At 28.4% G+C, this 27,348-nt stretch overlaps 1 protein-coding gene across 13 annotated transcripts; it reads left to right on the top strand.

Annotated features, from left to right (window-relative positions):
- Positions 1 to 466: 466 nt before the first annotated feature.
- Positions 467 to 27,348, top strand: LOC119672163 (ensconsin). Of its 13 annotated transcripts, none has more exons than XM_038083143.1 (16): positions 467 to 616; positions 6,275 to 6,322; positions 6,457 to 6,528; positions 14,551 to 14,807; positions 14,885 to 15,021; positions 15,869 to 15,990; positions 16,681 to 16,899; positions 20,696 to 20,833; positions 21,645 to 22,172; positions 22,893 to 23,066; positions 23,268 to 23,437; positions 23,508 to 24,266; positions 25,305 to 25,547; positions 25,630 to 26,048; positions 26,376 to 26,533; positions 26,593 to 27,348. In XM_038083143.1, the coding sequence occupies exons 1-16, from the start codon at positions 568 to 570 to the stop codon at positions 26,607 to 26,609; spliced, it is 3,510 nt and encodes a 1,169-aa protein (XP_037939071.1). In that variant the 5' UTR covers positions 467 to 567; the 3' UTR covers positions 26,610 to 27,348. The 13 variants fall into 13 exon arrangements, with proteins under 13 accessions (XP_037939071.1, XP_037939077.1, XP_037939076.1 ...); XM_038083149.1 differs by having other exon boundaries at positions 14,551 to 14,810; positions 21,645 to 21,812; positions 22,893 to 23,045; XM_038083148.1 differs by having other exon boundaries at positions 14,551 to 14,810; positions 21,645 to 21,812.

Raw genomic sequence — 27,348 nt, 5'->3', positions numbered from 1 at the left:
AGTATTGTTATATTCAACTTATTAAATTTGGTTGAATTAAGCATAATATTTTAGTTATTTTATTCACAAGTTTGCATTTGGAATATTCCAACACGGAAGAATTTTGGTAAAGATAAAAATGCTGAATAATATTCTAACACCCAAGTGCCATAGAACACACTAAAACATTCATTTTAGTTCGAAATTTAGTAATATACGAACCAAAGAAGATTTTATAAAAAAGATATTAAATAAAGATAGATAAAAGATATTCTCTGATACGAACATTCAACATATATATTGTTCATATAAGTATGCTTGAAGTAACAACATATGATCGATTTTTGTATAAAGTGCTTAATGCAACAATATCGACAACCCTACAAATCATGTAAGTTTTTGTACTAAATTTTAGTACTGTTGTACGTTTCATACACTTGTCATTTTCAATTCCTCTTTACACTACATTTCTATCTATTTTTCAATTCTTATTCGATCAAATTTCGTATTCGTCGTCGTTTGCGTCGTCGTCATTTTAGTTCTAAAATTTAAGAAAAAATCCAAGTGACTGATGTAAAAGTAAAAAATATGGCGAGTCTTGGGGGCGATCAACAAATTTTAACAAATAGTCAAACAGGTACAAATAATAATCGTTCTAATATATCTAATAATTTATGCAAATATTGCACGCGTTTATATGCGAGTGAAAAAAAATTAAATTACTAAAAATTCATGTGAAAACAATTGATTAAAGTGCAGCCTTGACGCCAGCGTAACTTACGGCACAGCAGTGTTAAAATGAAAAAAAAAAAAAACTCGAAGAGAAACTTTAATCTCATATGTGACTTATATTTATTTAAAATAAAACTGTCTCTGCTCTGTTTTAAAGAATAATTTTTTGTGTATGCATATATTTGCATTTGGGCGTCTATTTAAAAGTTTAAAAATAAATTTACGTAAAATTCCAAAAAGAAACGTCGCAGTCAACTGCACTGCATTTCACTTTGGATTTGTGGGGGTAAATTGATTTTCCTCTTGGAGTTGTGAACTTGTGTTTTTTTTTTTTTGAAGTAAATTTGTCGTTGGAAAAGAATCTTATAAGATTTTCATATTGAATAAAAAATTTTTCCTATTTATGTGAAAAAAATGAGAAACAAAGAAAGTGCAAAAAAGAAGGGAAAGTAAAATGTTGAGTCATTTTGTAAAATGTAATGTTTTCCTTGCAATATAACTAATAATGCTGCCTTCGCGATTTAAAGGAAGCCAACATAATACGATTTCAATAAAAATAAGATAATTTTTCCAAAATTTAAGAAGTTGCACAACTTTCTAATTTTAATTGAACACGCGAAGAGATAAGTCATTTACACAGGATGCGTCATGCCGTTAAAATTGAATAAAATTCAGTAATTTGTTATATTTTAAATTTGTAAAATGACATAGTTATGGAAACGGAGTTGAAATAATTATTTTTCTTAAATATATTTAAAAATAAGGTTATTACCAACCATTTGGCCATAATAGGTTTTTAGATAATTTAAATATTTTTTAACAAAGATACTGTATGCAATGTCTTATTTGATTAAATATTGTGCAAAATCAGGACACTTTTAATTCAATTATAATTTTTTATAATTTAAATTAAAATATCGTAGTAAAAACATTTAAAAAATTATTTTCAAAAAAAAAACTCTTCAAAGTGCATGTTTAATGCAGATTACGCATATCATTAAGTTTCATCAAAACTATGGTTTGAGTACTTGAAAAGCTTGAGAACAAAAAATGTCCTCTTCATTTACTTAAGTTCTTTGTGAAACATAAATAAATGATGTGCCTTCTGCCGGTTTTGCGACATGTGTGCAAAACCTTCTTCCTTCAAATAACTTACAATCGAAAAGTTTAAGGTGTGTGTTAAGTCTGAAGTTGCTGTCGTGGAAGACAACGCCTTTTCTACTATTTTCTTTACAATGTAGAGGATTATTTATAGACAATATACTTAAAACCATAATACCCTACTCTATATACAATATCTTTTATTTTAAAAGTAGGTAGAATAAGTATATTGTATAGCGTGATATTTACTAAAATATACATTTTCTTATTAGAACATGTAGATCACACGCTGTTATTTTAAATATATATGGATATGTCACTGGACACAGTCCATACGTGCCCTTCTTTCTTTAGATCGTAATAACTATTATTACGATATATAATTATAGATATTACTTATTGTCATTCATACCTGACAGATTGTAATAAAATAAATGGATTTCAAAAAAAAATTAGAACATTGAACTCTCTATTACTCTTTATACGGTTAAAGATATCTAAATTTATTATTAATTGATGAATGCTTCATTTTGGGGACATGCTTATATATCAGATCAATAATATTAGTAATTCATTCGAACTTATAAACTCAAAAGTAAAATACATTTTTAACCTATTAAATTAATATGAAATTTAATTAAATGGAAGCTAATATGTTGGATTTCATATAAAAATTAATAATTATAATATAAAATATTCATGTATACCTTCTGTTCAAAAAGTACTCGGATTTTGTAAATAAAACACACAAATTTAAATTTTATTCCAAATTTATTTTATCTCCTTCAAAATATGCTCCTTCTGAAGCGATACACATATGCCAACGCTTAACCCAATCTTCCATACACTTTTCGTAGGCCCGTGAAGGTATGGCTTTTAATTCCTTCAGCGAATTCTCTTTTACCGATTCAGTCGACTCAAAACGCTTACCACGAAGGGGCAATTTGCGTTTCGGGAACAGGAAAAAGTTGCACAGATCCAGATCTAGTGAGTATGGTGCCTGAGTGATGACAGTGGTGCCGTATTTGGTCATAAAAACGCGTACAGCAAGTATTTTTCATAGTAAAAATCGGTAAATGCACTTGAGGTAGTCTCGCATTAACAGCTGCTGTATACAAACTAATTGGCCGTATGTCAAGAAAGGGTGTACCAACATAACAAAAAAAATTTTTTTTAAAAAAGTCTATTAAGGAGTAGTTAACAAACAACAAAATCCGGATACTTTTTGAGCAGAAGGTACATTATATTGATAATTCACTTGGTTTGTGCTTTATTGGGTAACTTAAACTTAGAAAACTCCATTGAAAAATTTCGATAGAGCTACATTGTATAATGAGTTTCGCCATTTCTGGAGTATTGTATTTTTCTCTCCGTATATTGATTGTGTATTTAGAGGTACCATCTTGTTGAGAACACATATCATCTAAATGGAAACCATATAATTGATGTTACATAAAATCAATTATTATGTCTCTCTAGCATTGTCCATTGACGGTAACTGTAATGTCATTTTCATCAAATATGTTAAAGTTACACCACCAGACTATAAATCATACCCAACTGGGAACACATTTCTATTCACAAAATATTGAAAAGCCAATTTTATATATATATATAATAGTTTTATGCTATTGCTTTTGATTCTAATCCCTCGGGAAATTTATTAAATCTACTAAATTAGTATTTAAATAATAAAGTGAAATGTATTACACAATATGAAATACTATTTAATAAGATTGAATGATGATTTTGCTAATGCAATAAGATCCAATCATGTTTAAACATGGCTTGACAGATTGAGACTGTTTGGCATTGCATGTTGACCATCTTCACACAAGTTTCAAAATACTTCTTGTAAAAAAGCATAATCAACTACTGTCTTAAAGATATCTTCTTGCATGCTATACAGATGCTAACTCCAATGACATAATGTTCAGTAAAACCCTAACTCCAAGATGAAACAGTGGAACCCTTTCTTCGTGTCAATCATGTTTACATCCACAGATCTTTTATATATTCCGAGAAGAACGACGCCCTTCCCATTCAGCAAGAACTGTCCTAAACAAATTGAGCTCAGAATATAGCCATATACTAAACTTGCTTGCCATACATATATGCGTCATTTCCCAATGTGCACCCTAACTGCAACTCTATCCTAAGCCATGTATACTCATTTTTAGTTCTTTTTATGTGATCTGCTATATAGATTTTCATAGATTTTCGCTACCATAACAACATGAATATGTTTAACCTAAATGGTCCATTAGATATTAAAAAAATATATATTTTTTGTAGTTTCGGGATTCACAACTAAGCAAACTATTGTTATTTTGATATAGAAAAAATTACAACAATTGAAAATTAAAAAGTATAATGCATGTAAATATGAGCAATCAAGTTTGTGATATATCTTCAAAGCAAATTCTACCTACATATTACAAACATTTTTAATAGATCTTATTAAAAATTTGAAGGAACATTGGTACATTGCGACTTTTTTTAATATCCTAACGAACCTCTCCATATTAAAATATTAAGTAACTTTCAAGGCACCATCCATCGCAATCTTATCAACTGTTTCATTATCGCCGAATCCTTCTTGTCTAAATATTTAAACGAGTGTTAATTTGCTTATGTTAGTCAGTTAATCTTTCTGGAAAAGTACATACAAAAAATAAATGTAAAGACTGAGTACACATACGGATGAAAACTGTAGATTCTGTGAAGAGAATGAGGAGTCGGCCGCAAATGCTCTGCGCTAATGTAAACTTCACACCAATTTACAATGAAGAGCTTATTTCTTATATATTTATTAGTTATTTATCTTTTCGATTTATTAATTTAACTAAAAATGTCCATATATCTTAATATGTATGTTAATATAGTTGTCTATATATTAATGAAAGCAATCCTTCGAAGTCAAATTGGTGAAGTAGAAAAAACCGTTGATGTCCTTCGTTCCCCTAATAATACCATTCTTCAGACTAAAGTTTATAAGTTCGTAAAGAAAATAAATAACTATATTTAGTTTTGTCTATATTGTCTATAATGTGTATATTAAAAAACTGATCTCTCGATCCGTTAACAGGATGTATTAATTTTCCATTGCTTTAAGAAATGCATCTACCTCTAAACACACATATGATTGGTGTTCTTACTGCTGTCTTTCTCACCTAAGTGGAGCATAGGGTCTCTTCAGTTTCAGTCATCTTGATACTAAAGCGTGAATTTTGTGTCTCCCTGCTGCCGTGGCAGGGGGATTAGCAGTGAACTGGTAGCCCCGTGGAGATACAGTTCCGCTGTGATTTTTATTCATGTTTGTTACGAGTATATGTAAAGATTAGTTAATGAGTGATGGGTTCAAAGACTATGGTGACCCGCTTTCTTAGTGAGCTCTAGAAGAGTTCTTTGCCATCACCTACTTATTTCTTTTCTTAAGGAGCTTGAGAATGAGCTTATATACTATATTTATGTGTGTTTATATATAATTGTAAATGAATGATAAAATAAATTAATTAACTATAATTGTCTATCTGTGTATAAAATTTCATTAAACGTAATCGTATTAGACTTTAGTTCTACAACTGAACATACCATACAACACTGATTTGGTTTAATGTGTATTTATCTTGTTTTACGTGATATATATTTAAAATGTAAAATTAATTATTTATTATAAAACTTGGACTTTACTCATTATTCAATGTATTTAAGATAATAGGATCTTTAATTAATTTTTTTGATAAAGTGAAATATAAAGCAAATTTAAAAAAAGAAATAAAATAAACGTCTTTAGAAAGTAAATAAAATATCAAAAATAAATTAGACGGCAGTGAACTAGAAAAAAAAACATTTTTAAATTAAGTTAACAATTATGTTCTTACCATATATACCGTTTGTGTACATAATCTATTATAACATATGTATGATATATGAGAGTAAATTCTTCAAATTTACTTTAGTGACTAATGCTACATAGAGAAATACGTTTAAAACCAAATTTTTAAATTAACTTCGTTCATATCAATTACTCAACTCAAAACCTTTTACTTTTGATTTACTCATGCTAACGAATCCGAGTTACTCATGTCTACAAATCATGATGTATTTTACTTTTCCAGCACAGATGTGCAGACAATTTTTATATCTTGTGAGATTTGTAATGAGTTATGAATAGGCAGCTTGAGTATACATATTTTGTTTATTTTTATTCCAAGTTTTTTTCCCACTTTTTTCATCTTGGAATTTATATCTGAACTTGTTTAGGTTATTTATAGCCAAAATTTTCATCATGTGTTAATTCCCTTGATAAATCAACATCTTCATAAACAGATTTTGAACTTCTTCTTGCAAAAACTTATCATATATATATCTATATATGTGTATTATATATATATATATAGAAGAGTATTAATTTGTTTAGGATATCGTGTCTAATAATATATATTTTTTTTTATTTCAGCTGAACCGATTCAAAGAGACAGCCGAGAAGGCAGTGCAGAAAGAAGAGGTATATTTTTTTAATAACAGATATATTTTAATAATAAAAACCATTTAAGCCATTTGATAAGATCAATTAAGAAAATTATTTAAAAATCACTTATGCTAATCTTGCACTTATTGAATCATGCAAATCATTAATAGAACTAATGGAAAGCACTAACGCAACAATTCATTGGTTTGCTCAAGTGGGTGGAGATGACGACGACTCGCAAGGTAGAAATATTTTATATCCTCAGGTTTTGCTTTGCTGCATTGATGTTGTTTTGCATGCAAAATAATAAAGTTACCCACATATTCCACAAATAGTTTAGAATAATAGGCAATCATTTTCAGTAAGAAAAATAAAATAATGCAAGTAGTTAATATTTATATAGTTCCTGTCAATTATAAAACCATTTATTTAAAATCTAAATGGTAATTTAGAGTCCATGCAAATTTTTAAAATTTGTAGATGAAAATATACATTTATAAAATGATCCCTAAAATAGTATATATATATACTAAATTAATTTCTTAATAACATGACTTAAACAAACCAAAAAAAAAAAAAAATCTGTTAAGTTTTATAAGATTAAAACAAATGGAAAAAGGATATAGTCGATGAACACAGGTTTAGGAATATATGTTTTAATTATCACTCACATGCAGTGACTTTCGTATTACAGATGTAAGGTATGATTGAACGACGCTTAATCGTCTTTATAGATAGTTGGCTTTAGAACATAGATTTGGCCACTTTTAAAACCACGGTAATCATCACATTTTATTTGCCGTCTTTATCGTTAATAGACTCCTAATAATTTAATTCCAGTCAATATGAGCAGTAAAGAAGAAAATTATAATTAACATACAACAAAAACCTTATCTCAAAATTGGTAATATAGTACAAAGGTCATAATCAGGCATAATATATCTTATAAAACATTTTAAATTTTGGTTGCTATAAAAATTTATAGCACGTCAGAAGCGAATTACTTCTAATACAGCCGCTTAAAATTTCAAACCTTAAGTAATACCAAATAATTCTAAAACAATTTTGAAACAGAGAAACAATATGATATATGTTTAATAATGTAACTTGAAACAAGTCTTTGATTTAATAAGAAAAAGCAGTTTGGAGTTTTTGAAGACTCTACAATTAAAAGCCGTATTTATGCCAAGATAGCACTATGTATACACAGTATTTAATTCAAATGTTGCTGAAAGAAAATAATGTTATTAAAAAAGTGAAATATAGCAATAGCAACACTGAAATAAGGTTTAAAGATGTATAGTAGCATATGTATCTGATTTGGCATATTTAACATATTCTGAAGAAAAATAGAAATCGATCATTCGAAGTAGGAGATCATTCGGATGGATTGACCAAATAGAAATCTTCAGGACACATTTCTACTTAATAAAACGTTTTTAAGACCAATGAAGTTCTATGCAATATTCAACCAAAATTAATTGTTTTTAATTTAGCCATTCTACTTATAAAGTTTTTCACAAAATTTAAGAAGGAAGTACATACTATTTCTTTTTGTATTATAAAATATCGAATTAAACGTTGTTTGTATATCAATATTATTATATATACGGATAGTGAGGCAGCTTTGAAATTTTTACAATCTTACACTACTAAATCTACTTGTTACGAAGTGTAAAAATCTTATTTCAGTATTGACTCTAGTACAAAGTATCACTCACCTTACACATGTCATATAGTACCAATGCTACATATTAATTTTTTCGGAAGTCATACGCGATTGCCAAAAGCCTCAAACTCATTCGGATCAACAATAAAAATGTTGACAGTTTTCTTACTGTAAATATATCAAAATTTAAGTTAGTCATTGGTTCCTTAACTGGCTTGTAAACTACTATCTTTCAAGTATTAAGTTAAATAACATTGACATCTGCAAGTTCTATGAAAAACAGAGTAAAGTATCTATCTATCTCATTTGTTCGGGTCTTACGATTGCTGAAAGTAGACCTAGTACCACCGTTTCGCTTTATTTGAACCAAATGAAAAATAAATAGTAATCATAAATGTAACACCGTAGCATTATTTTTTCTAATACTAAAAATGTCAATATTTTTATTGTTAAAGATTTAACTAAAAATTCAACAAAAATGACAATCATACAATGCAAAAATTATGTATTCTTATTAACAAAATAATACTATCTTTTACTACTATACAGATTAGTGAAGGCTAAAAGGCACAATAACTAATAGTAGCTTTATTCTAGTAACAATATATTCATATATATATAAATTGTGTAGTTCAAATCAAGTGAGAATTACAAATGAGGTAGCCCGTATCGTTATTAGTTTAACTAAAGCATGGGGAATTATATTATATCATTATGTAGTTTTATATATAAATAAATCGTGTAGTTCCAATCAAGTGAGAATTATAATGAGGTAGCCCGTATGCTTATTAAATTGAGCTAATTATTTCATGATGTAGTTTTATATATAAATAAATCGTGTAGTTCAAATCAAGTGAGAATTACAAACGAAATAGCCCGTATGCTTATTAAGTTAAGCTAAAATATTGGGAATTGTATTAAATTTCATTATGTAGTTTTATTTATGTTAACGGGCCTTTTGATTTACTATATATTGGATTTATAATGAGAGAAGTAAAAAGAAATAATAGTAGAATTACTTTACTGTTACTGTTAGAAATTGTAGAGACTAGCCAGAATAACTCACATATAACTGGTTGTGTGTACGAAAGTAAACTTATGTTTGATAAAATCTTATTTTAATGTAGACTGATATACCAATCCAGCACTTTTGATCCTATATGCAATATATATATAATATAATTTATATAAAACGTCATTTTTATTGCTACAATGAATTGATCCAGCTTTTTTTCTTTTTGAACCCATTAATAATTTTTAATTTCCGCATTTAGTGATGTTTTTCTTGCAGAGCAACACAATGTGCCTAATAAACGCTGATAAAACAAAAGCTTATAATTTATTTTGAATGCATGATAGTATCATTTTACAGCTGTGAAGAAATTTTTAACATTTACTTTAGCTTACTAAATGTTATCAGAAGAAATAGGCAGTTATACATACATTCGCATGCATATCACATTTAAAAATAGTTCTATTAAAAATTGCTTATATTGAAAAATATACAATAAATTATCTAAACATTTTTCTAATATACAAATCGCAATGAGAAATAATTGAAAAATTGACCTAAAAGTCTTTGTGCAAAAACGTTTCTCAGTTCCAAATTAATGACGTAAGCTCGCTTAAACGTAGTCAAGAAAACAATCTAAAGTATTTACTCGTACTGTCAGAAATCTCACATTTGCCGGCAAGCTTAAAGTACAAACCAACTCTCATAAATTTTATACATTTTTTCTTTATTTTTATTGATTTCATTGATAATTGTTTTAAGATAATATTTTGCTTATAATGGCATACATGTGTATTATTTCACGAGCTCGCAATATTTCAATGGTTATGTGAATCTTTAGATTATATGTACACTTCGTCCATACGTACGTCAAGATAGCGCAAAAACTCTGCAATTCCCCGTAGCTTTGGCTGGCTTTGCTTTTTACCTCTTACTTTGTACTCACTACGGCACTCACTTGAATTATAATTTGAAATTCAAAATCTATGCCTGTATTCGCGTAGGTTGCCCTTTACTTTAGTAATTATAGCGCAAACCAACAACAATATTGTAATAATGAAATAATACTAGTGTATTATAAAAAATTGTGTTAATATTTTCTCAGTGTAAATGCTTGTAAAATGTTCTCGTTTTATCATACTAACTTTTAGCAGATAAAAGCTACACTAATTAAAGCAGGGAGCGGCAGTATGGCATTACGTTTTCATAAGACAACCAAAATTACTTGTAAAAGAGTAAAAAAAAATACTCTGCTAATAGTATTAATAGTATTAGTATATTATTACAATGATTTGCATTATGCTTAAAGTTTGTAACTAAGTTAAGGGTGAAAAAAAAACTCCTATGCCAATGTTTACTAACCTTTTATGTGTTATGCCCCACTTAAACCTTTCAGAAATGCCTATGATTCTACGAATAATATAAAAGGTGCACAGCCTTCGTAAGGAGTCTCCTCCAATGACAAGGCTATTATTCTTCCACAAATAACCAATGTGTTTTATTTTATTTTCTATCACGTTCATACCTATTTTGTTAAAATCGCCTGTCAATGATATAATACTACCTATTCTGTAGCATGCTTCTGCAGCAACACTCGATACCCTTCAACCCTCCTTTTTTTTTTGCCAACTATTGTGGACACCAAACGCAAAACTTACTGGACACCAAATAATACTCAGTATGTGTTCTCAAAATAAAATATTGCTAAGGGCGCTAATATAATATGTTACGGTTCAGAGGTATTAATGGCACAGACCTCAAAAGCTGAAATTTAATTTATTCTATTACATTCTGTCTTATTATTATTATATGATCAAACTCATCATTGTGGCAGCATAATCCGTTTTTTTTTAATTAGCGCTATTCCATTTATTTTCTGAAGCACTCTTCTCTTTTATGGCATTAGTTTGTTTATTTCATGTAATGTATTAGTCCAGTATTAGATCAGATCAGACACTTATACTTGTGTAGTTTCTGATTTCTGTACATAATTTTTGAGTTGAGAAGTTTCATTTGCTTGAAAATGGTTCTATTTGCAACTTGAACTCTATCATATATTGCTGCGGTTATATTATTCTTTGAATTTCATACCAAATCCATCCCAGGCTGAACTGTTTACTTTTTGATTTCCTACAAAGTTCCTATAACTGGAAATGAATACTTCAGCAAATCGATTCAGTCCGCAGATTTGTGCATAACGTTCTCTGGGCTCGGGCTTTAACTTAAAAAACGTTTTTTACTCAGGAAACCAAAGAGAATAATATGTATTTGCTTGCGAGTGACTAGAATAGTTATACTTTACGTGTTAAATTAAATTCTTCTATCAAGAACATAGTATGTAGATAACAAGTTTTATTTAAAATGATGAATACATTTTTTCTCAAAGTATATAGTTTTACAAATTTAATATTACTAGTAATAAATGATGCAATGCTTTCTGTACTTCAATAATAATTATTAAATTTATATATGTATATAATGTTTAGTATCTTATAAATATTTTCTTAAACGTGTTAAAAACTTATTTCGTATTCTTAAGAATTTTATACTATTAAGGCGTTCACTATGAATCAGATTACTTAAGAACAATACCAAAGTCTTTTACATTCTACTTCTTTTAAAATTCTACTGAATACCTGATTCTGACTTAAAGTAATATTTTTATTTATTTGTGGTACATTGCACGTGGGTTTGAATATTTCCATAAATAAAAAATAATTCCATGTGATTGACAAAAGAAACATGATGCATCTTTTACTTACCATTTCCATGTCAATTTTGTACATATATAAAAAACTATAGAAGAGGAAAAATCCTGGAAAAATACAAATAAATATAAATATATGAATTTTTAAAAAGTTCTCTAATATATCTTTCTCCTTTTAATCTTTTAAAATAAAGTCTTATTTGATTAAATACTATGAATTTATTGAGTGATGTAGCAAGAATATCACAGAGAAAGTAATAAATTTTGATTCAGTGAAATGTCTATTTTTGAAAGATCACTTTAAAATATATAATACTTCTATATTTGTAGAGATATCCTATCTACTTTGTCCAATGGGTTTCACTGTCTAGCTGTATAGCTAAACGTTAACATGATGACTATGTTGCTACTAGTGAGCTCTAATTTCTTGAGATTGACAATATTTGGTTTCGTACCAGCCAACTGTGTTAGTTGTGCCTTTCAAATTATACCGTATGGGTATAATGGGTGTCTGCTATTCAATGCGTTCTGTCCAACACCTAATGTTACGGATCTATAATTTTTAAATTTTATCACCTTGCATCTGCATAGTAAGTAAAACAATCTGGAACAAACAAGCACTAGTCTAATTTTTATATTTGATTTTAACACTGCTACTCAGAGACAACTCTTACCTATTGTGATGACTTCAGAGTTGTCATGGAAGGAGACTTATATTGATCATTGTGTCCTTTATAACAAAGTGTGTTATCTTTGAAGCAATTTTATCTACTTGATGATAAATCTATTTGACTCTGCCTGGCAGTCCATGAAAGAAACGAATCAACTAGACCAGGGCTATCCAGACTAGATAAGATCGCGGGCAGATTCAAATCACTGAATAGATTGGAGAGACCGCAGAAATATATACATACGTTCATAATTTTGCCGGAAAATAATAAAAATACGGCGATAATGTTAAATTTAGTTTTATTAATTCTTTATTAATTATTTATCTTTTACAATTCTATCCATATCAACACTATTAATATTAGTTATTGTCAAATGAAATATATTTTATTTTTTATGTAGTTGACTTACGGCACTGGATAATAATTTTTTGATCCAATTGTACAAAGGAATATATACTAAAGTCTTTGTCAGTTGAGTAAATGTGCCTAATTGTAGAAGTTTAGAAACATGTCGAGGGCCGCATGAGGCTCAAGAACCACGCTTTGAACAGCTCTGATTTAGACTAGTAGACAAAGACGTATAAAGTAATTGATGCATTATTTTTCCTTTTAATTACAGCAGTTCTCTGCACGTAATTTCCATATAGCTACACGTTGTTTTGAACGGCTCTGATTTAGACTACTAGACAAAGATTATCTGATAGTCTTTTAATTAAATCTACCTAATCTATTAAATCTACCTGTTAATAAATCTACCGCCGTTATCTCTGTCAGGCTATTAAATTAGCAATCTCCAAGGCACTGTCGTAACTTCGTCTGTAGTATTAGACAAAAGCATATAAAGTGATTAATGGATTCTTTCCCTACTTTATTGTGGCCGTTCTCTGCACTCACTTTCTATATTATTTCTTTTTGAAAATGATCAAAAATTTAATTTTCTTTATTTTTGTTTTACTTTTTGATTTTTTAAATGTTTTTTGAACTATAAAAAATTATGATGCATTATATACTGTATAGCATTCCATACAGAGACACATACCATTGCAGAGATTCTGCAATATATATTTTTACAATCTTTGCAATTATCTTATGCACAATAGAGAATTGCACTTGATACTTCGCCACATTCCATTTTCTTACGCAATTTTATTTGTTTTTATAAGTAGATAATTGGTATAAATGCATACAGCGGCGTCAAGTTTGCTGTAATGCGATTTTATGCACTTTAAAAAAGAAAATTCACAGCATGAAATATTAAAAATGAAAAAAAAAAAATATATTTAATAACGGCACAATTTTAAATTAACAAAATGTCTTAAATGATGCAACCGCTGTAGATTGTTTGATGTTGGCGCTTTAAATGCGCTTCAAATGCGCTACTGAGAAACATAATTTGCGCATTCCTCAATTTAGTAGAGATACATTTTAGCTGTTTGTTAGTAGGTAAATTAGAAGAAAAAACGAACCTATCAACACAAAACCCAATTATTTATAAATTTTAAAGCGTTATATACGGTTATGTAATTACTATATTTAAAACTCGAATTAACTCGTCTATAATCGCATTGTGTGTGGACTCATTGCGCGGCTGAGTCAGTGAGTCAATCATTATGTGCGACTTGATCATGTGTATCCATCCAAGCTCTCACTTTTCCTTTACTTTTTCTTTTGCAACGATCAGTGGCCGACCGATCAGTTCAGTTCGCTTGTAAACACGCAGCTTTCTTCCATAGTTTAATAGTCCTAAGCACTAGTGTGGCTTTGATTTCATGCATGTTTCTGGTGCATTTTCGACGCATTTGCAAGAAGTGTGCTCTGCAATTCATACATACATGGTTTCTCGCTCCAAACTGCTTAAGCATTTATTATTTTAATTTTTATATGCAAAGAAAAAAAAAACGCATTCAAGTATCTATAAGTGATATCTAAATTAAACTAATTCTCAATTTTTTTAATTTTTTATTTTCTATTCTAATATTGCTGTGTTTGGCTGGCCGCTGTTAATTTTGGCTTTCTTCATTTGTGATTTGTGATTTCACATTGAAATGTGAATTTCATTTGCGGTAAATTTTACTTAACATTAACTGCTTTTTTTTGCTACAACAACGTATTCGATATTTGTGTGTGCGGTATCTTGTCTATCTATCTATCCATCTATCTTTATGATAATAATTTATGCTGTGCTGTGCATTCATACATCAACAGTGGCTAAAGACCGTGACGAAAAACTGAAGTTAGCTAGAGAACGTCAAAATGAAGAAAGACAAAGAAAAATCGAGGAGCTCAAAGCTCAAGCAGAAGCGGCACAAAGATATCAGGAACAAAAGCAGGAAGAACGACGACGACGCATTGAAGAGATAAGAAATCGAGATTCTGAAAAACGTCATCAGGTCGAGGAGCGTAAACGTGCAATTATGGAAGCAGAGAAAGAACGTCGCGAATATATACTGAGGAAAAACCAGGTGGTTAGCTACATACACTAATAAATAGTTTGCAAATAAATTTTAAATATTTTCCCATTTATAATACAATAATGTAGGAACGCGAATCAAGATTGGAAACTAAAAAACGAGATAGAAATTCAATAGCTTTTGCGTTTGGTTCATCAACGCCACGTCTGTTGGATCCAGCTGATTATGGTACAGTATCGCCCAGTCAATTTTGGAGCCAACGAAGGTAAGTGAATTATATAATTTGAAATTACAGTAGACAATTGCTGTAGACTTGGGACGTAGTTTGAATCTTAAGATTTAAGAGCGTCTGTGCGAATTTGTTAAAAACACTGAAACGTTTTAACGTAGAAATAATAAATAATAAAGAAATAAATAAATAAATAAATAATAAATTGTATTAATTATATATATTATGGCCGTGTGCGAGTTCGAGTAAATTGTTGGTAAATTGAGGGCAAACAGTGAAATATGTCGGTATGGCAATGAATGTTGGTATTTACCAAAATTTCAAGTAGGGTAAATTAGATAAAAATGAGGTAAATTAGGTGTTACCATTGTGAAAATTGTATAAGATATTTAATAAATAAATTTGAAAATTTTTAACCAAAAATAATAAATAAGTGCAGTAAATAAATAAATAAATATTTACATAAGTGCAGTGCAAACAATCCTTAGAAATTTCAATTTACTTTACCTCAATTTACTCGAAATCGCACATGGTCTATATAATTAATTTAGTATATTTTATTAATTATATATAAATTATAATAATGAATTAATAAATTATAATAATGAATTAATAAATTATATTAATTATATATAAGTTATTAATAAATTATATTAATTATTAATTATTTAATATAAATTTATATTTTATGCGTAAATATTTAGTAGTTGATCCATGATTGACTAAAACAAGCTTAATTTTTTTTTATGATATTAAGATATCCGAACCTTAAGTTTTATAAGTGTCTACTATATTAACACGTTATTATAAATAATATAAAATTTAATTTAAAATTACTTATAATTTAATTTAATTATTTTTTTTTATTATTATTAAATTTAAGGTCAACTTCAATATCAAATGTTGCTGGTGCTACGCTCTCACGTCGAAGTTCAGAACGTGAACTTGCCGACAGTGGAGCCAAAAAACGAGCCACATCAGCCAGCGGTACAGAACGACACGATGGTAAGCAATTTAATTACATATCTTATACACATAACTGAATATATATTTTATCATGTGCAAATGCACTGTTAAATGTGCAATCGAGAATTGTTATTAATTTTGTTAATTATCCACTTAAATATTGTTTACTTTGCAGTTATTATTCTTATTCTTTGATTTGTGGTACACTTTATATTTGAAATTTGATAAACCTTCATACATATGTGTGCGATTTATTTATTTGTTTATATGTGATATTTAAAAAAGTTATACGCTCTGTTAAGAGTTTGGTACTCATGTCAATGAACTTGCTACTTTCTTTTAAACGTTTTAATATACGTATTATGAATATTATGAATATGTGTAGTCAGTCATGTTTAGTAAAAATGAAGTTTAATTAAATGTTGGCTACAATATTTTTAATTATTTCATTTTATTATGAGATGATGTACCTTTATTTGATTTACTCGTATTTATGTATATCAAATGCCGCACGCAACTTTTGTTTGAACGTTTCACGTTTCTTCTACATTTATATACAATTTGAGTATTATTTTTTTTTTTTTTGTTATTTTGATTTAATATAATTTTTCTTTCTTAATTTGTGTGCACACATTTCAATTAATATTTAAAACAATCAATCAAATCACTCAATTACTCAAATACACAGTATTTTCTTTGTACATATATGAACTTTATACAACATAACAGATCATCGACGTAAATCATCATCCATGTATGAGGTTTTCAATTGGGGATACTCGACTGATGAACCTCCAAAACGTTTCTCACTATCAATTGTTGGCAGTGAAATAAATATTGATGATCCTCCTACGCCTGCTAAAAATCGTTCTCCTGCCAATTTATCCACACCGCACAGGCAAAACTCGAATCACTTTACTATCACAAACAATAGTTGTGCAGTCAAGGGTGAGGGTGTTACGTTACTAAAACGTCTTAAGCATCCATATATTGTTTTTTCTACCATTTTTAATTTATGTTTATAAATTTGTCCCTAACTTAAATCTAATATATAAATATGTTCTATATATATATTTTTGTTTTTGTTTACAATATGTTGGAAATAAATTGCAGTTCCTAAACCCGTTTAATAGGCATGTTATGTTTAAACATTGTTAAGTATTAGTAACCGCATGTTGCGTTTTTTTATATTAATTTTAATTCAATCATATAATTATAAATGAATTATGATGACTAAAATCAAACTAAACATTTTAAAACAAAATACATGATACTACCTTGTATCTATTGTATCTAAAATTCTATAAAGAATTTGTGTATAGCAGCCCTTTAACTTCTAGAACTATAGTATAATTTTTTTTTATTATATTTTAATAATTTTTTTTTTATTATTTTTTTTTAACTATAAATATTCGTTTTGTATCTCAGTTAGGTCTTAATTATGCAAACACTCTAGAACAAATGTATTATGCATCATAGATAAGGTTTTCAATTATGACAAAATGTTCATTACCATAAATTTTGTGGTCGCAGTGCACAAAGTTTTTTTAGACCTATTTTCTTTTGCAATCAGATCAAAAAACATAACTAGATAAACTGGATCGCTTTGGTAAACAACTAATTGCAGTAATAGTATACTATGGCAAAGGTTTCATTTCATAAATGACGCATTAGTGATAAATAATTAAACAATTTCAACTACAAAGCTCAAAATTTCTAAAACCAAGTTTTATTAACAAAAATGCTTATAGAGCTATTGTTACTAGAATCGGTTATCAAATAGGTGTGCCTGAGAAATTGCAACCATGCCAATTTTTTTTTCATTATCAAAATCAGCAATCGGCACACACTGGCGGAGTTTAGTCACATAGCTAACTGACTGATATTCGATAGTTAGTTGTTTCAAAGTCACAACCCCAACACACTGGTGCACACACTGGTGTTACAATTTTTTATATGTTTATTCGAAAATCATTATCTATGTATATGCGTATTTGAGCTATGTTAACATGCAACGTATGAACAGCAGTACTTATCGACAAGCACTAAAAACTTACAAAATGTACTTACTTGATTAATTTCTCTTTTTTTATACATATAAAATTTAAATACGAAAATATCATTTTGCGTTTGTTGTTTTTTTGCTTGATTTTCTTGACAGATTTTTTGACAGATTTTCGTGCCTTCAGTTAATCTAAATAATTCCTATCAAATGTCTATGTGTTCAGTAAAAAAAGCTAAACCTTTAAGTAACATAAACAAATTACGGTGATAAATTTTTGTTTTCTTCATTTTGTAATGAAATACTTGAATATATTCGTAATACTGATACAGAATGATTTTAAAATTTTTATAGTAAATTAATATATATTGTAAAAATTTATCCAATTTATTCAATCCAATTTAGTATATTAAATTATTAAAGAATTGTTTAGATATACATTAAAGAATAATAATTGTATTTATTGTCTAAATATATAAATATCTGTGTTTGAAAATTTTTAGATCTGAACCAAATATTTTATGTCCCTCAATACCTAATCACTAAAAGCAACAGTTTTAGCACATATTATATATGCAGGTCTATAAAAATGTCATACCTACTATATACAAAATTTTGGTAAATTTCTGCAAGAATTTGTTGTAGTCCACCGAAATCTGCTTGTAAAGTCCGTTTTGGGAGTGTAACGATACTTGGTCGCCGAATCGATGAGTAACTCCGGGACGTAGACCCGGTCGCTCTTGAAGCTTGCAAGACTTTTTTTATAATTATCTTTATTATCAATAACCAATAGAAGACGTAAGCTTGTCATTTAACTTCCATTTACTTCTTTTTTTTTTTTTGATCTGTTTTCGCATTGGTTACCTATATCTTTTGCAGTCTAATTTTTTTCTTATCTTAGATCTCAGTATAAACTACCAGTTTTTTTATTATTAATTCACCGAAGCAATGGTGGATTATATATCCAAACTGTACTTATCATTTAAATTAGCTTTGTATCATTGTTATTTTTGAACTGAACTTCGGGATATTGGAACTTTGATACAGTTGACCTATTTTAAAGGTGGACAAGTTTATTTGTTTGGAAAATTCAATAATTACTGTTTTTTTATAATTCATCAAATTTTTGTTCTTGTCTTTTCTTTGCTCTTTGATAATACATCAATTTTAATGTAATTACATTTTTTTTATAATACATTAATTTTTAATCCAGAGTTTGTGTTTCTTTTATTATTCCAGTCTGGCACAGAATCTACTCATTAGCTATTAGTAAAGCCAGATCAACTACAGCTTTGAACAGATCTGTTTCTAGATTCTATAATGGTAGACTACCATTAGACTGTCGATATTTTCAAATAACATAAAATAAGAATTAAAACTTACACCCATAATAGTACTTATAATACTTAATAATTTTTACTATATTGCTAAAATAAACAAAACCTTATATTTTTGTTTTTACGATATACGTTGGGTCCGGTCTTTTCCAAACATTAAATATTTTTCTGGTCATCGTACGTAGTTCCTGAATTAAATAGATATGTTAGCTCATAACTTCTCACATTTTCTGTTATGTGAGTAGATATTATAGTTGAATTGCAGTACTATAAGCTGTGTTTTTTAATATTTTTATTATCAACGATTTTAGTTTCCTTAATACTCCGTGCATTAGCAGTATCTTTCAGATCTTGTCCTTCAACTGTTACTAGAGTATATGAAAAAAAACTTAAAAAATAATCCGTTATTAAGATTTCAGTTCTTGAAGGGACCTTTTCGTAAACATAAACGACAAATTTTGTTGATTTAACTGAATCAATGTGTTAAGATACTGAGGCCAATCAATCGAATCGTTTTTATTATCTCAATCAAGCCATTGAGGCTTGGTTATAGAAAAAAAATTTGAATGACAATTATCCTACTAATAAAATACGATAAGTAATAATCAAATTTCAATATAAAATAAACTGATCACAATGATCAATTCTTTCTTCATTTATATAGTTTTTAATTAATTATATTAGTAGTAACAATATTTGCAAGTTTTTATAAATGTTGAAATATATAATATTTAAAATAAAATAATCAAAATAAAATTTACCATTTACTTGAGACTTATCTACATGGATCTTCAAGTGTTCCATTATGCATTTTTTTTTATTTTTCTTATTGTTTCTATTTTGTTTTACAGTACTTGTAAAAATTTTACTTAGTACGAAGAAATTGAAATTTTTTTTCTACATTACAATTGACTTGTCAATGGAATAAACTACTCCAAAGTAGAAAAACAAAAATATTTTAATTTTTCATTAAAAAAACTTTTTAAGTATATATATTTTTTGGTTAATTTTAATATTAAACTGCAATTTATATAGCAATTTAGTTTTTTTGTTTATAATTTATTTATATATAAATATTTTTTATTTTTGCTTAACTTTATTTTACAATTAAAAGTTGCTTTGTTTCTTTTATAAGAATTTTGTTTAATTTGTTAACTTTTTTATCTGAGCTTTTAAAATTGTAAGCCAATTAAAAGCCACGCAGTAATTTAAATAGTTTCCTAGCTAATAATATTAAGTTGGAAGTATTGTATTGTTCTCGCATGTTATTGCCTTAAAAATATTCCTTTTGCTATATAATATATTCGTCGTCGGTTTATCTCTAAGCTTAGAATGCTCAATGCTAATTTTTTAAGATCTGAAATTCAAAATTCTAAAATCCTACAAAATTAAAAAAAATTTACAGAAGATAATGTTGACACATCACATATCGTGTTTCGAAGTGTGGCCCGCAGAAAAACAGATCTTATGCCTACAATTCCTAGCCCAAGGGATGGGCATTATGGTTCCAGATCTTCATTAAGTCATACGCCTAGAACTCCAGGTAAGCGTTTAAATACCCCGTAAACAACTGCTTTCATCCAAGTTCATAAGAAAAACAATAAAAGAAATTTTCATATTATGATGATACGATTCTGATACTGATACTATATAACTCATAAGGCGCATATACGGGGATATGCAATTATATAAAGCTTCAAAATGATATTTATTTCGACATCGATATACTGTCTAAAATAGCTTTTGCTCTGTTATATAACACAGTTGAGAGTACACATATAAAATGGTACAAGACTTGAAAGGAAGTACGTTCTTCTTTAGAGACTTATAGGAAAACCTATGTGATAGATATTTCTGGAGATTTTAATGCACTTCTTAAGTATATATATTATATATATAAATGCGTTTGAAAGGAACTATTAAAATTTTTATTATTATTTTTAGTCTATTTATATATACTAGCATGCGCTTATGCTGATTTATCGTTAGTAAAAACTAAAATAATTATTATTTCTTTTAATTTCTTAATTTTATATTATTATTTGCAAAAGCTTAGTTTGTTTTCAATACTTTTATTAAAAAATATACTCGTAATCGATTTTTATTTATATTCGTTTTTAAATTTTGATCAAAAAATTATGTTTTCGTTTTGAAAATGTAAAATGTAAACGCGCACTCTCGATGTTTAAATGCACCAATTTAAATTTTTATATAGAAATTGAAATTTTTTTTTCTTCACCCAACATAATAAAATTACACTTTTATTTAAAAACAAAACAAAACAAAACAAAACAAAAAATAAACAATTCATTAATAAGTACTTAAAACTCATTCAACACCTTTCAACCCACAAGGCCGCGCCTTCTCAATGACACGTTTGGATCAATTGGCGCAACCAATACGACGTAATGGTGAACATATACGTGCTATATTGGAACGTGAACGTCGGGAACATATGGAAATGTTCGATGAAACCGAATCGTTAGGTGGTGGACGTCGCACAACTGGTCGTAAGAACAAAAGTAATAATAGTAGCGGTAATAGCACAATGTCACGTAGTATGACTCATTTGGCTGGTAATTCGCGTCCTAAATATTCACTTGGTGGTGGCATATCAACCAGCTTTCGTCCATTGGGCAGTAACAGCAGTGCACGGGATGGCATTAAAAGTACGAGTATGACACATTTGACCAATTCTTGGGTTAATACACCACCGCGATCCAATTTAGGCTTACAAACAGCTGCAACTAAAAAATATCTGCAATCATCACTAGCTTCATCTACATCTGCAACTAAAAGAGGCCAGCAGCATTTTACTAACCCATACCGTTTCGATCCAAACTCATTGTTGCTCATGAACTCTAGTTTTTTAATAACAGCAGGTGTGTGTGCATTTTGCCTACCTCTCTTTACAACTCTTATTTAACCAAGAAATGCATATTAACCATATTTCCATTATTTGGAACTGCTATAGTAAATTATTTATTCGATTCTTTCCTAGCTTAAAATGTTGTTGTCCAAGCACACATTTCGAGTTGTCTAGCACCAGAATAATTACATTTTACACTACATTTTTCTTTTGAACTTTTTTTTCTACTTCATTTTTAAATATTCTTGTTTTTAATTAAACTAATTTTCTTTTTATTTAAATTATTTAATTTTTGAATGCAGCTCATGTTGCCATTTTGTTTGATGAATCTCCTACCATATTTATATGTTGTTATGCTTGCTCATATGCATCAAAACTTATTAAACTTTTTTATTATGTATACACTTCTACATTTAAATAGTGCAATTCAGAATATCACGAGGATAATACTAATTTATAAAAAAAAAATTAAAAATTATTACTTTTTTGTATACAATTTCCTTCTTACTTTTTTTAGATAACATATATGTATATAATCGTGTTTCCTTTATTTTGGTTTTGGGGGTTTTATTTTTGTTTGTATATTTTCGCCCATGTTTTACTTACTGGTGTCGGTTATCCTCATTTTATGTTTTCCCCATATTCTTTCTTATGAAGGTATCATCTTATCGTACAATTATACATTATTAACATATAATAACGCAGTAATATTTATATATTGTTTAAACATTAGGTTCCCGATCAGGTAATGTTACACCAGGCGGCAGCATAAATACTTCAAGACCGGGAAGTGCAATGTCCACATCAACAAATATGTCAACTTCAGGTTTCGTGAACAGAAGGAGTGCACAAACAGTGCGAAAACCACGCCCTGCAAGTATAGCCGGTACGGGTGTTTCCCTTGATGGTATGCAATTTTTTTTTTTCTTTATTTATTCCTTCAAATAATTTATTATTTTATAATTTAATATAATTGTTTAAAAGACTCAAAGCAATAATAATATGAATATTTTATGTATTATTTTAATTTTTAATCCTAAAATAATATTGTCTCTTAAACAGTACAAATGTAATGATTTCAAAAATAATATAATTTTATCTTCTCTAGAAATAAATAAATTGAAGAAAGAAAACAAACCTCCAATGAAATCATCTACAGCCTCCGCATCAGCACAAACAACTCCGAAACGAACAACAAATATGATGTCTACTTCATTAATAGTAACATCATCTTCTTCACGTCTGTCAAGCGCAGAGAAAAGAACTCCATCCAAAAAAGTAAGCTAAATTAAAGTTTTTAAATATGTATTATGTTTTTATGACTCTCATTATTTTAACTTTCCCACAGGACTCACCTTTAGCATCAAAATCTTCAACTCCGAAATCTCTTTCGAAAACTGCAAGTTCAGATCGTTTAAATAAAATCAGCAAGGATAAACCAAAGGATATGTCCGTTTTAATGACAAAGTCAGCATATGTTGCACCAACAACAAAAACTACAATAACAGCTACGTCAAACAATAACGATAATGTTGAAAATATAAATGAAGTATTACCTACAATTCAGAGCAAGGATGAAAAGAATGCTTTAAATGCAGTTAAAACGGAAGAAACAAATGTCCAACAGACAACTTCACAGAATTTGGTTACTGAGGCGGAAACGACTACTACTACTGTTACGGTAACTGAGGAAAAAGTCGATGTAGGCAATGAGAAGAATATTGATAATATTGTACAAGAAACTGAATCCTCAATTTCAAAACCCATACGTAATGGTAGTAAAGAAAATTCAGAGGTACGTGAATTGACGCCTCCAACACAACAACAAATCGATAATAACGATTTGATGACAGCGTCTATGATTGCAAAAAAAATAACAACTGAGGAAGAAGCAAAAGCTGCACTTGCGGAAAGAAGGCGTTTAGCACGTGAAGAAGCCGAAAGGCAAGCAGAACTCGAACGTCAGCGTATAGAGGCTGAAAGACAAGCAGAAATTAAACGTCAAGAGGAGGAAGCGGAACGTCAACGTAAATTCGAAGAAGAAGCAACGCGCTTGGCAGAAGAGCAACGTAAGGCTGAAGAAGAACGTTTGCGACAAGCCATTGAGGTAAATGTTATTTTGTGTGATTTACTTTTGTAATAGAAGTCATTAAATTATTATATTATATAATGCACATTTATTGTCATTCTATACCACATTTACTACAATGTCACATTTTTCTATACAACAATATTCACAAAACTTAAAAAAAAAATAAATTATTTTTGTTGAGTTTTACGAGTCTTATGATAAGAAGAAAACTAGAAAGGTTCGAACAGTAATGAAGAAACAACAACAAGAAATTTGATTAATTTATTGAATGGCGTCAGCCAAATTCAATAAGTCAATCTTATGGGCTAATAAGTCAATCTTATTTATATTTTAAATAAAACACGCCTGGATTCTATTTAATCATGATTGTTTGATTAATAATAAAGCGAATACTTGATATAAAGAAAAAGACAAAACTTTAATCACTGTAATCATTATCATTTTTCATTGAAATATTTTGCGTGCTATTACCACTTAGCGTATAGCGTAGAGTCTATAGCTACTTTATCTACTCAACATTCTATATAACCATCTGTATTATTCCGTATTCGCTACGAACTTTATCAACTAGCTGTCTTCAACATCCTCTCTAATAATTGTGTTTGCCAAATTGATTATAGGGAGATACTCACTGCTGTTATTTGAAGCCACAAAATTGTTATCTTTATTCATTTTAGCTTAAAATTTCTTCAACAAATGTTTAACGTTAACAAAATTGAAACTAAAAAGAGTATAAGAATCTATAAGAAAAAACTTTCTCAAATATCCATTAATGTCACGGTTTCACAACACTTCATCACAAATCTGAATAATTTAATATTCATAAATTATTATGTTAGAGTTCAAATGTTAGAGTATTACGAGCAGCTTGAAAATTCTTAAATTTAAACATTTGGATCAAACACATAGAATGTTCGAACAACAGATCTGTTGTGTTTTCTAGTCAGGCATACTTAAGCATAATAATGCTCGAAGCTTCGAAGCTTTAAAGAACTTGAATATTATTTGAAACTGTAATATTTTCATTTAATTAAATAATATATATACATATAGGAAGCAAAAAAACGTGATGAAGAAGAACGTCTCAAACGTGAAGAAGATGATAAACTACGATTAGAGCGTGAAGAAGCCGAAAAGAAAGCGAAAGAGGAAGCTGAAAAGCAAAGAATTGAAGTAGCCGAACGCTTAAAACGAGAAGAAAAAGAACGCGAAGAAAGACGAAAACGTGTGGAAGCTATTATGTCACGTACACGCAGAGGAGGTGCTGCAGCTACGCCTAATTCCACACCTGTAAAAGTAAATAAATTATAGATTTGTAAATTATATACAATAATTTACTTGAATGTCTCTCTCTCTCTCTCTCTTTCTCTTCTTATAGGAAAATGATTCTCCAAAAACTATTTCAAATGATCAAGAAAATTCACAACCATCTTCTACAGAAATAAATTCAAGTAGTGATAGTAATTCAACTTCAGGAACAGCTACTACAACAACTACTCCAACACCTGCAACTATACCAACTCAAATGCCAGTTAGGAATAGTAATGAAGCTCCTAACACTCAGGCTATGTATGAGCAAGCAGTTATTGATAAGGAGAATTCACTTATTAATAGTTTCTCTAATATGATTATTGGAGAAAATGTAAAAAATTTACAACAGCAACAATTGCAACAACAACCACAAATTCTTGAAGTAACAAATGGCAAACTGCATGCTGATGATATAATATTTCAAAATACAACAACAACTACAGTGGCCAATGGGAATGGTCATATCGAAAATATTAATAACAAAAAGTAATTTATGTTTGCTATTAATTTTTAATATATTTATTAATATATATATGTATAATATATATTTAATATAATGTATATATATATATAATATGTATTTAATATAATGTATATATATACTATATATACTTAATGTAATATATATATAAACATATAAATATATATTTTTCTATATAATATATTTATATATATATTAATAATAAATATATTATATTTTAAAATACTATGTACATGTATGTTTATGCTATGTTTATATGTACGTTATAAATATAAAAATTTGTATGTATATATATATATATATCTAATTGTTCTTTTTTTTAATTTTTTAAGCGATATTAATATTTTACAAGATGTAGCACCGAATCAGTTGATTGATCTAAGCATTGAGTCACAAGACCTTAATACAGTTAATTTCAATAATAATAATAGTTTACTGACTACAACAACTACAGCAACACTAGTCACTGCTGATAGTCACGATAACCAAGGTAATATTTTATTGATCTAATTTAAGTCTTATGTCTTATTATAAACTTATTTCGTTTAGATATATCATTGCTGTGAGTTTGAAAATGTTGCAGAAAATATACTTCTGATAGCTTGCATGAATGGGAAAGTAAATATTTATTTTAAGATAATTTATGCGACAAATTATGGTTACTAGAAATTAAGGCTTTAAAAATAACATATGAAATTGCAAGTATGCATAGTTTATGAAAGATGAAAATATAAATAAAACCGTATATATTGAAAGAAATTAAAAAGCAAAACTATTATGCTTAACAGAAACAGAACAGAACAGAAACGTTTAGTGAAAGATGTGCTTTGAAAATAAATGAAGAATCTAAGCATGATTTGTAAATGTGGTTAGAAAGAAGCATAATTCATACTGAGATCTTATTAGTTTATTTATGTAAAACATATAATAAAAATTATATACAAATTAAATATATTCTAGAAATCTAAACACAAACTAAAAATCAAAGATTTAAAAAGTTAAAGAAAACTGGAGAAAAAAGTTAGAACTACTACTAAAATGCGAAAGTAATATTAGCAAAAAATGAATACAGTAAAGCTAAAAAAGATAATAAGCTTTTGCAAGTATATATTTTAGAATTTTTAAAAATATTTAAACGATTTAAAATGCACAAATAAGAGCATCTATGCAAAAATATTTTATGCCTAGCTTCTGTGTATTTGGTAAACTTATATGTAAAAGCAACAGCGCCACAATAACTATTAATTCTAATAATAATAGTTAATATATTATGCAATATTATTAATATTTGAGATTGTTTTTGAA

Source organism: Teleopsis dalmanni, chromosome 1 (genome assembly GCF_002237135.1).
Source record: "Teleopsis dalmanni isolate 2A chromosome 1, ASM223713v2, whole genome shotgun sequence".
Classification (NCBI taxonomy): Eukaryota; Metazoa; Arthropoda; class Insecta; order Diptera; family Diopsidae; genus Teleopsis; species Teleopsis dalmanni.
The sequence above is the reverse complement of the archived record's forward strand: the minus strand, read 5'-3'. Positions and strand labels throughout refer to the sequence as shown.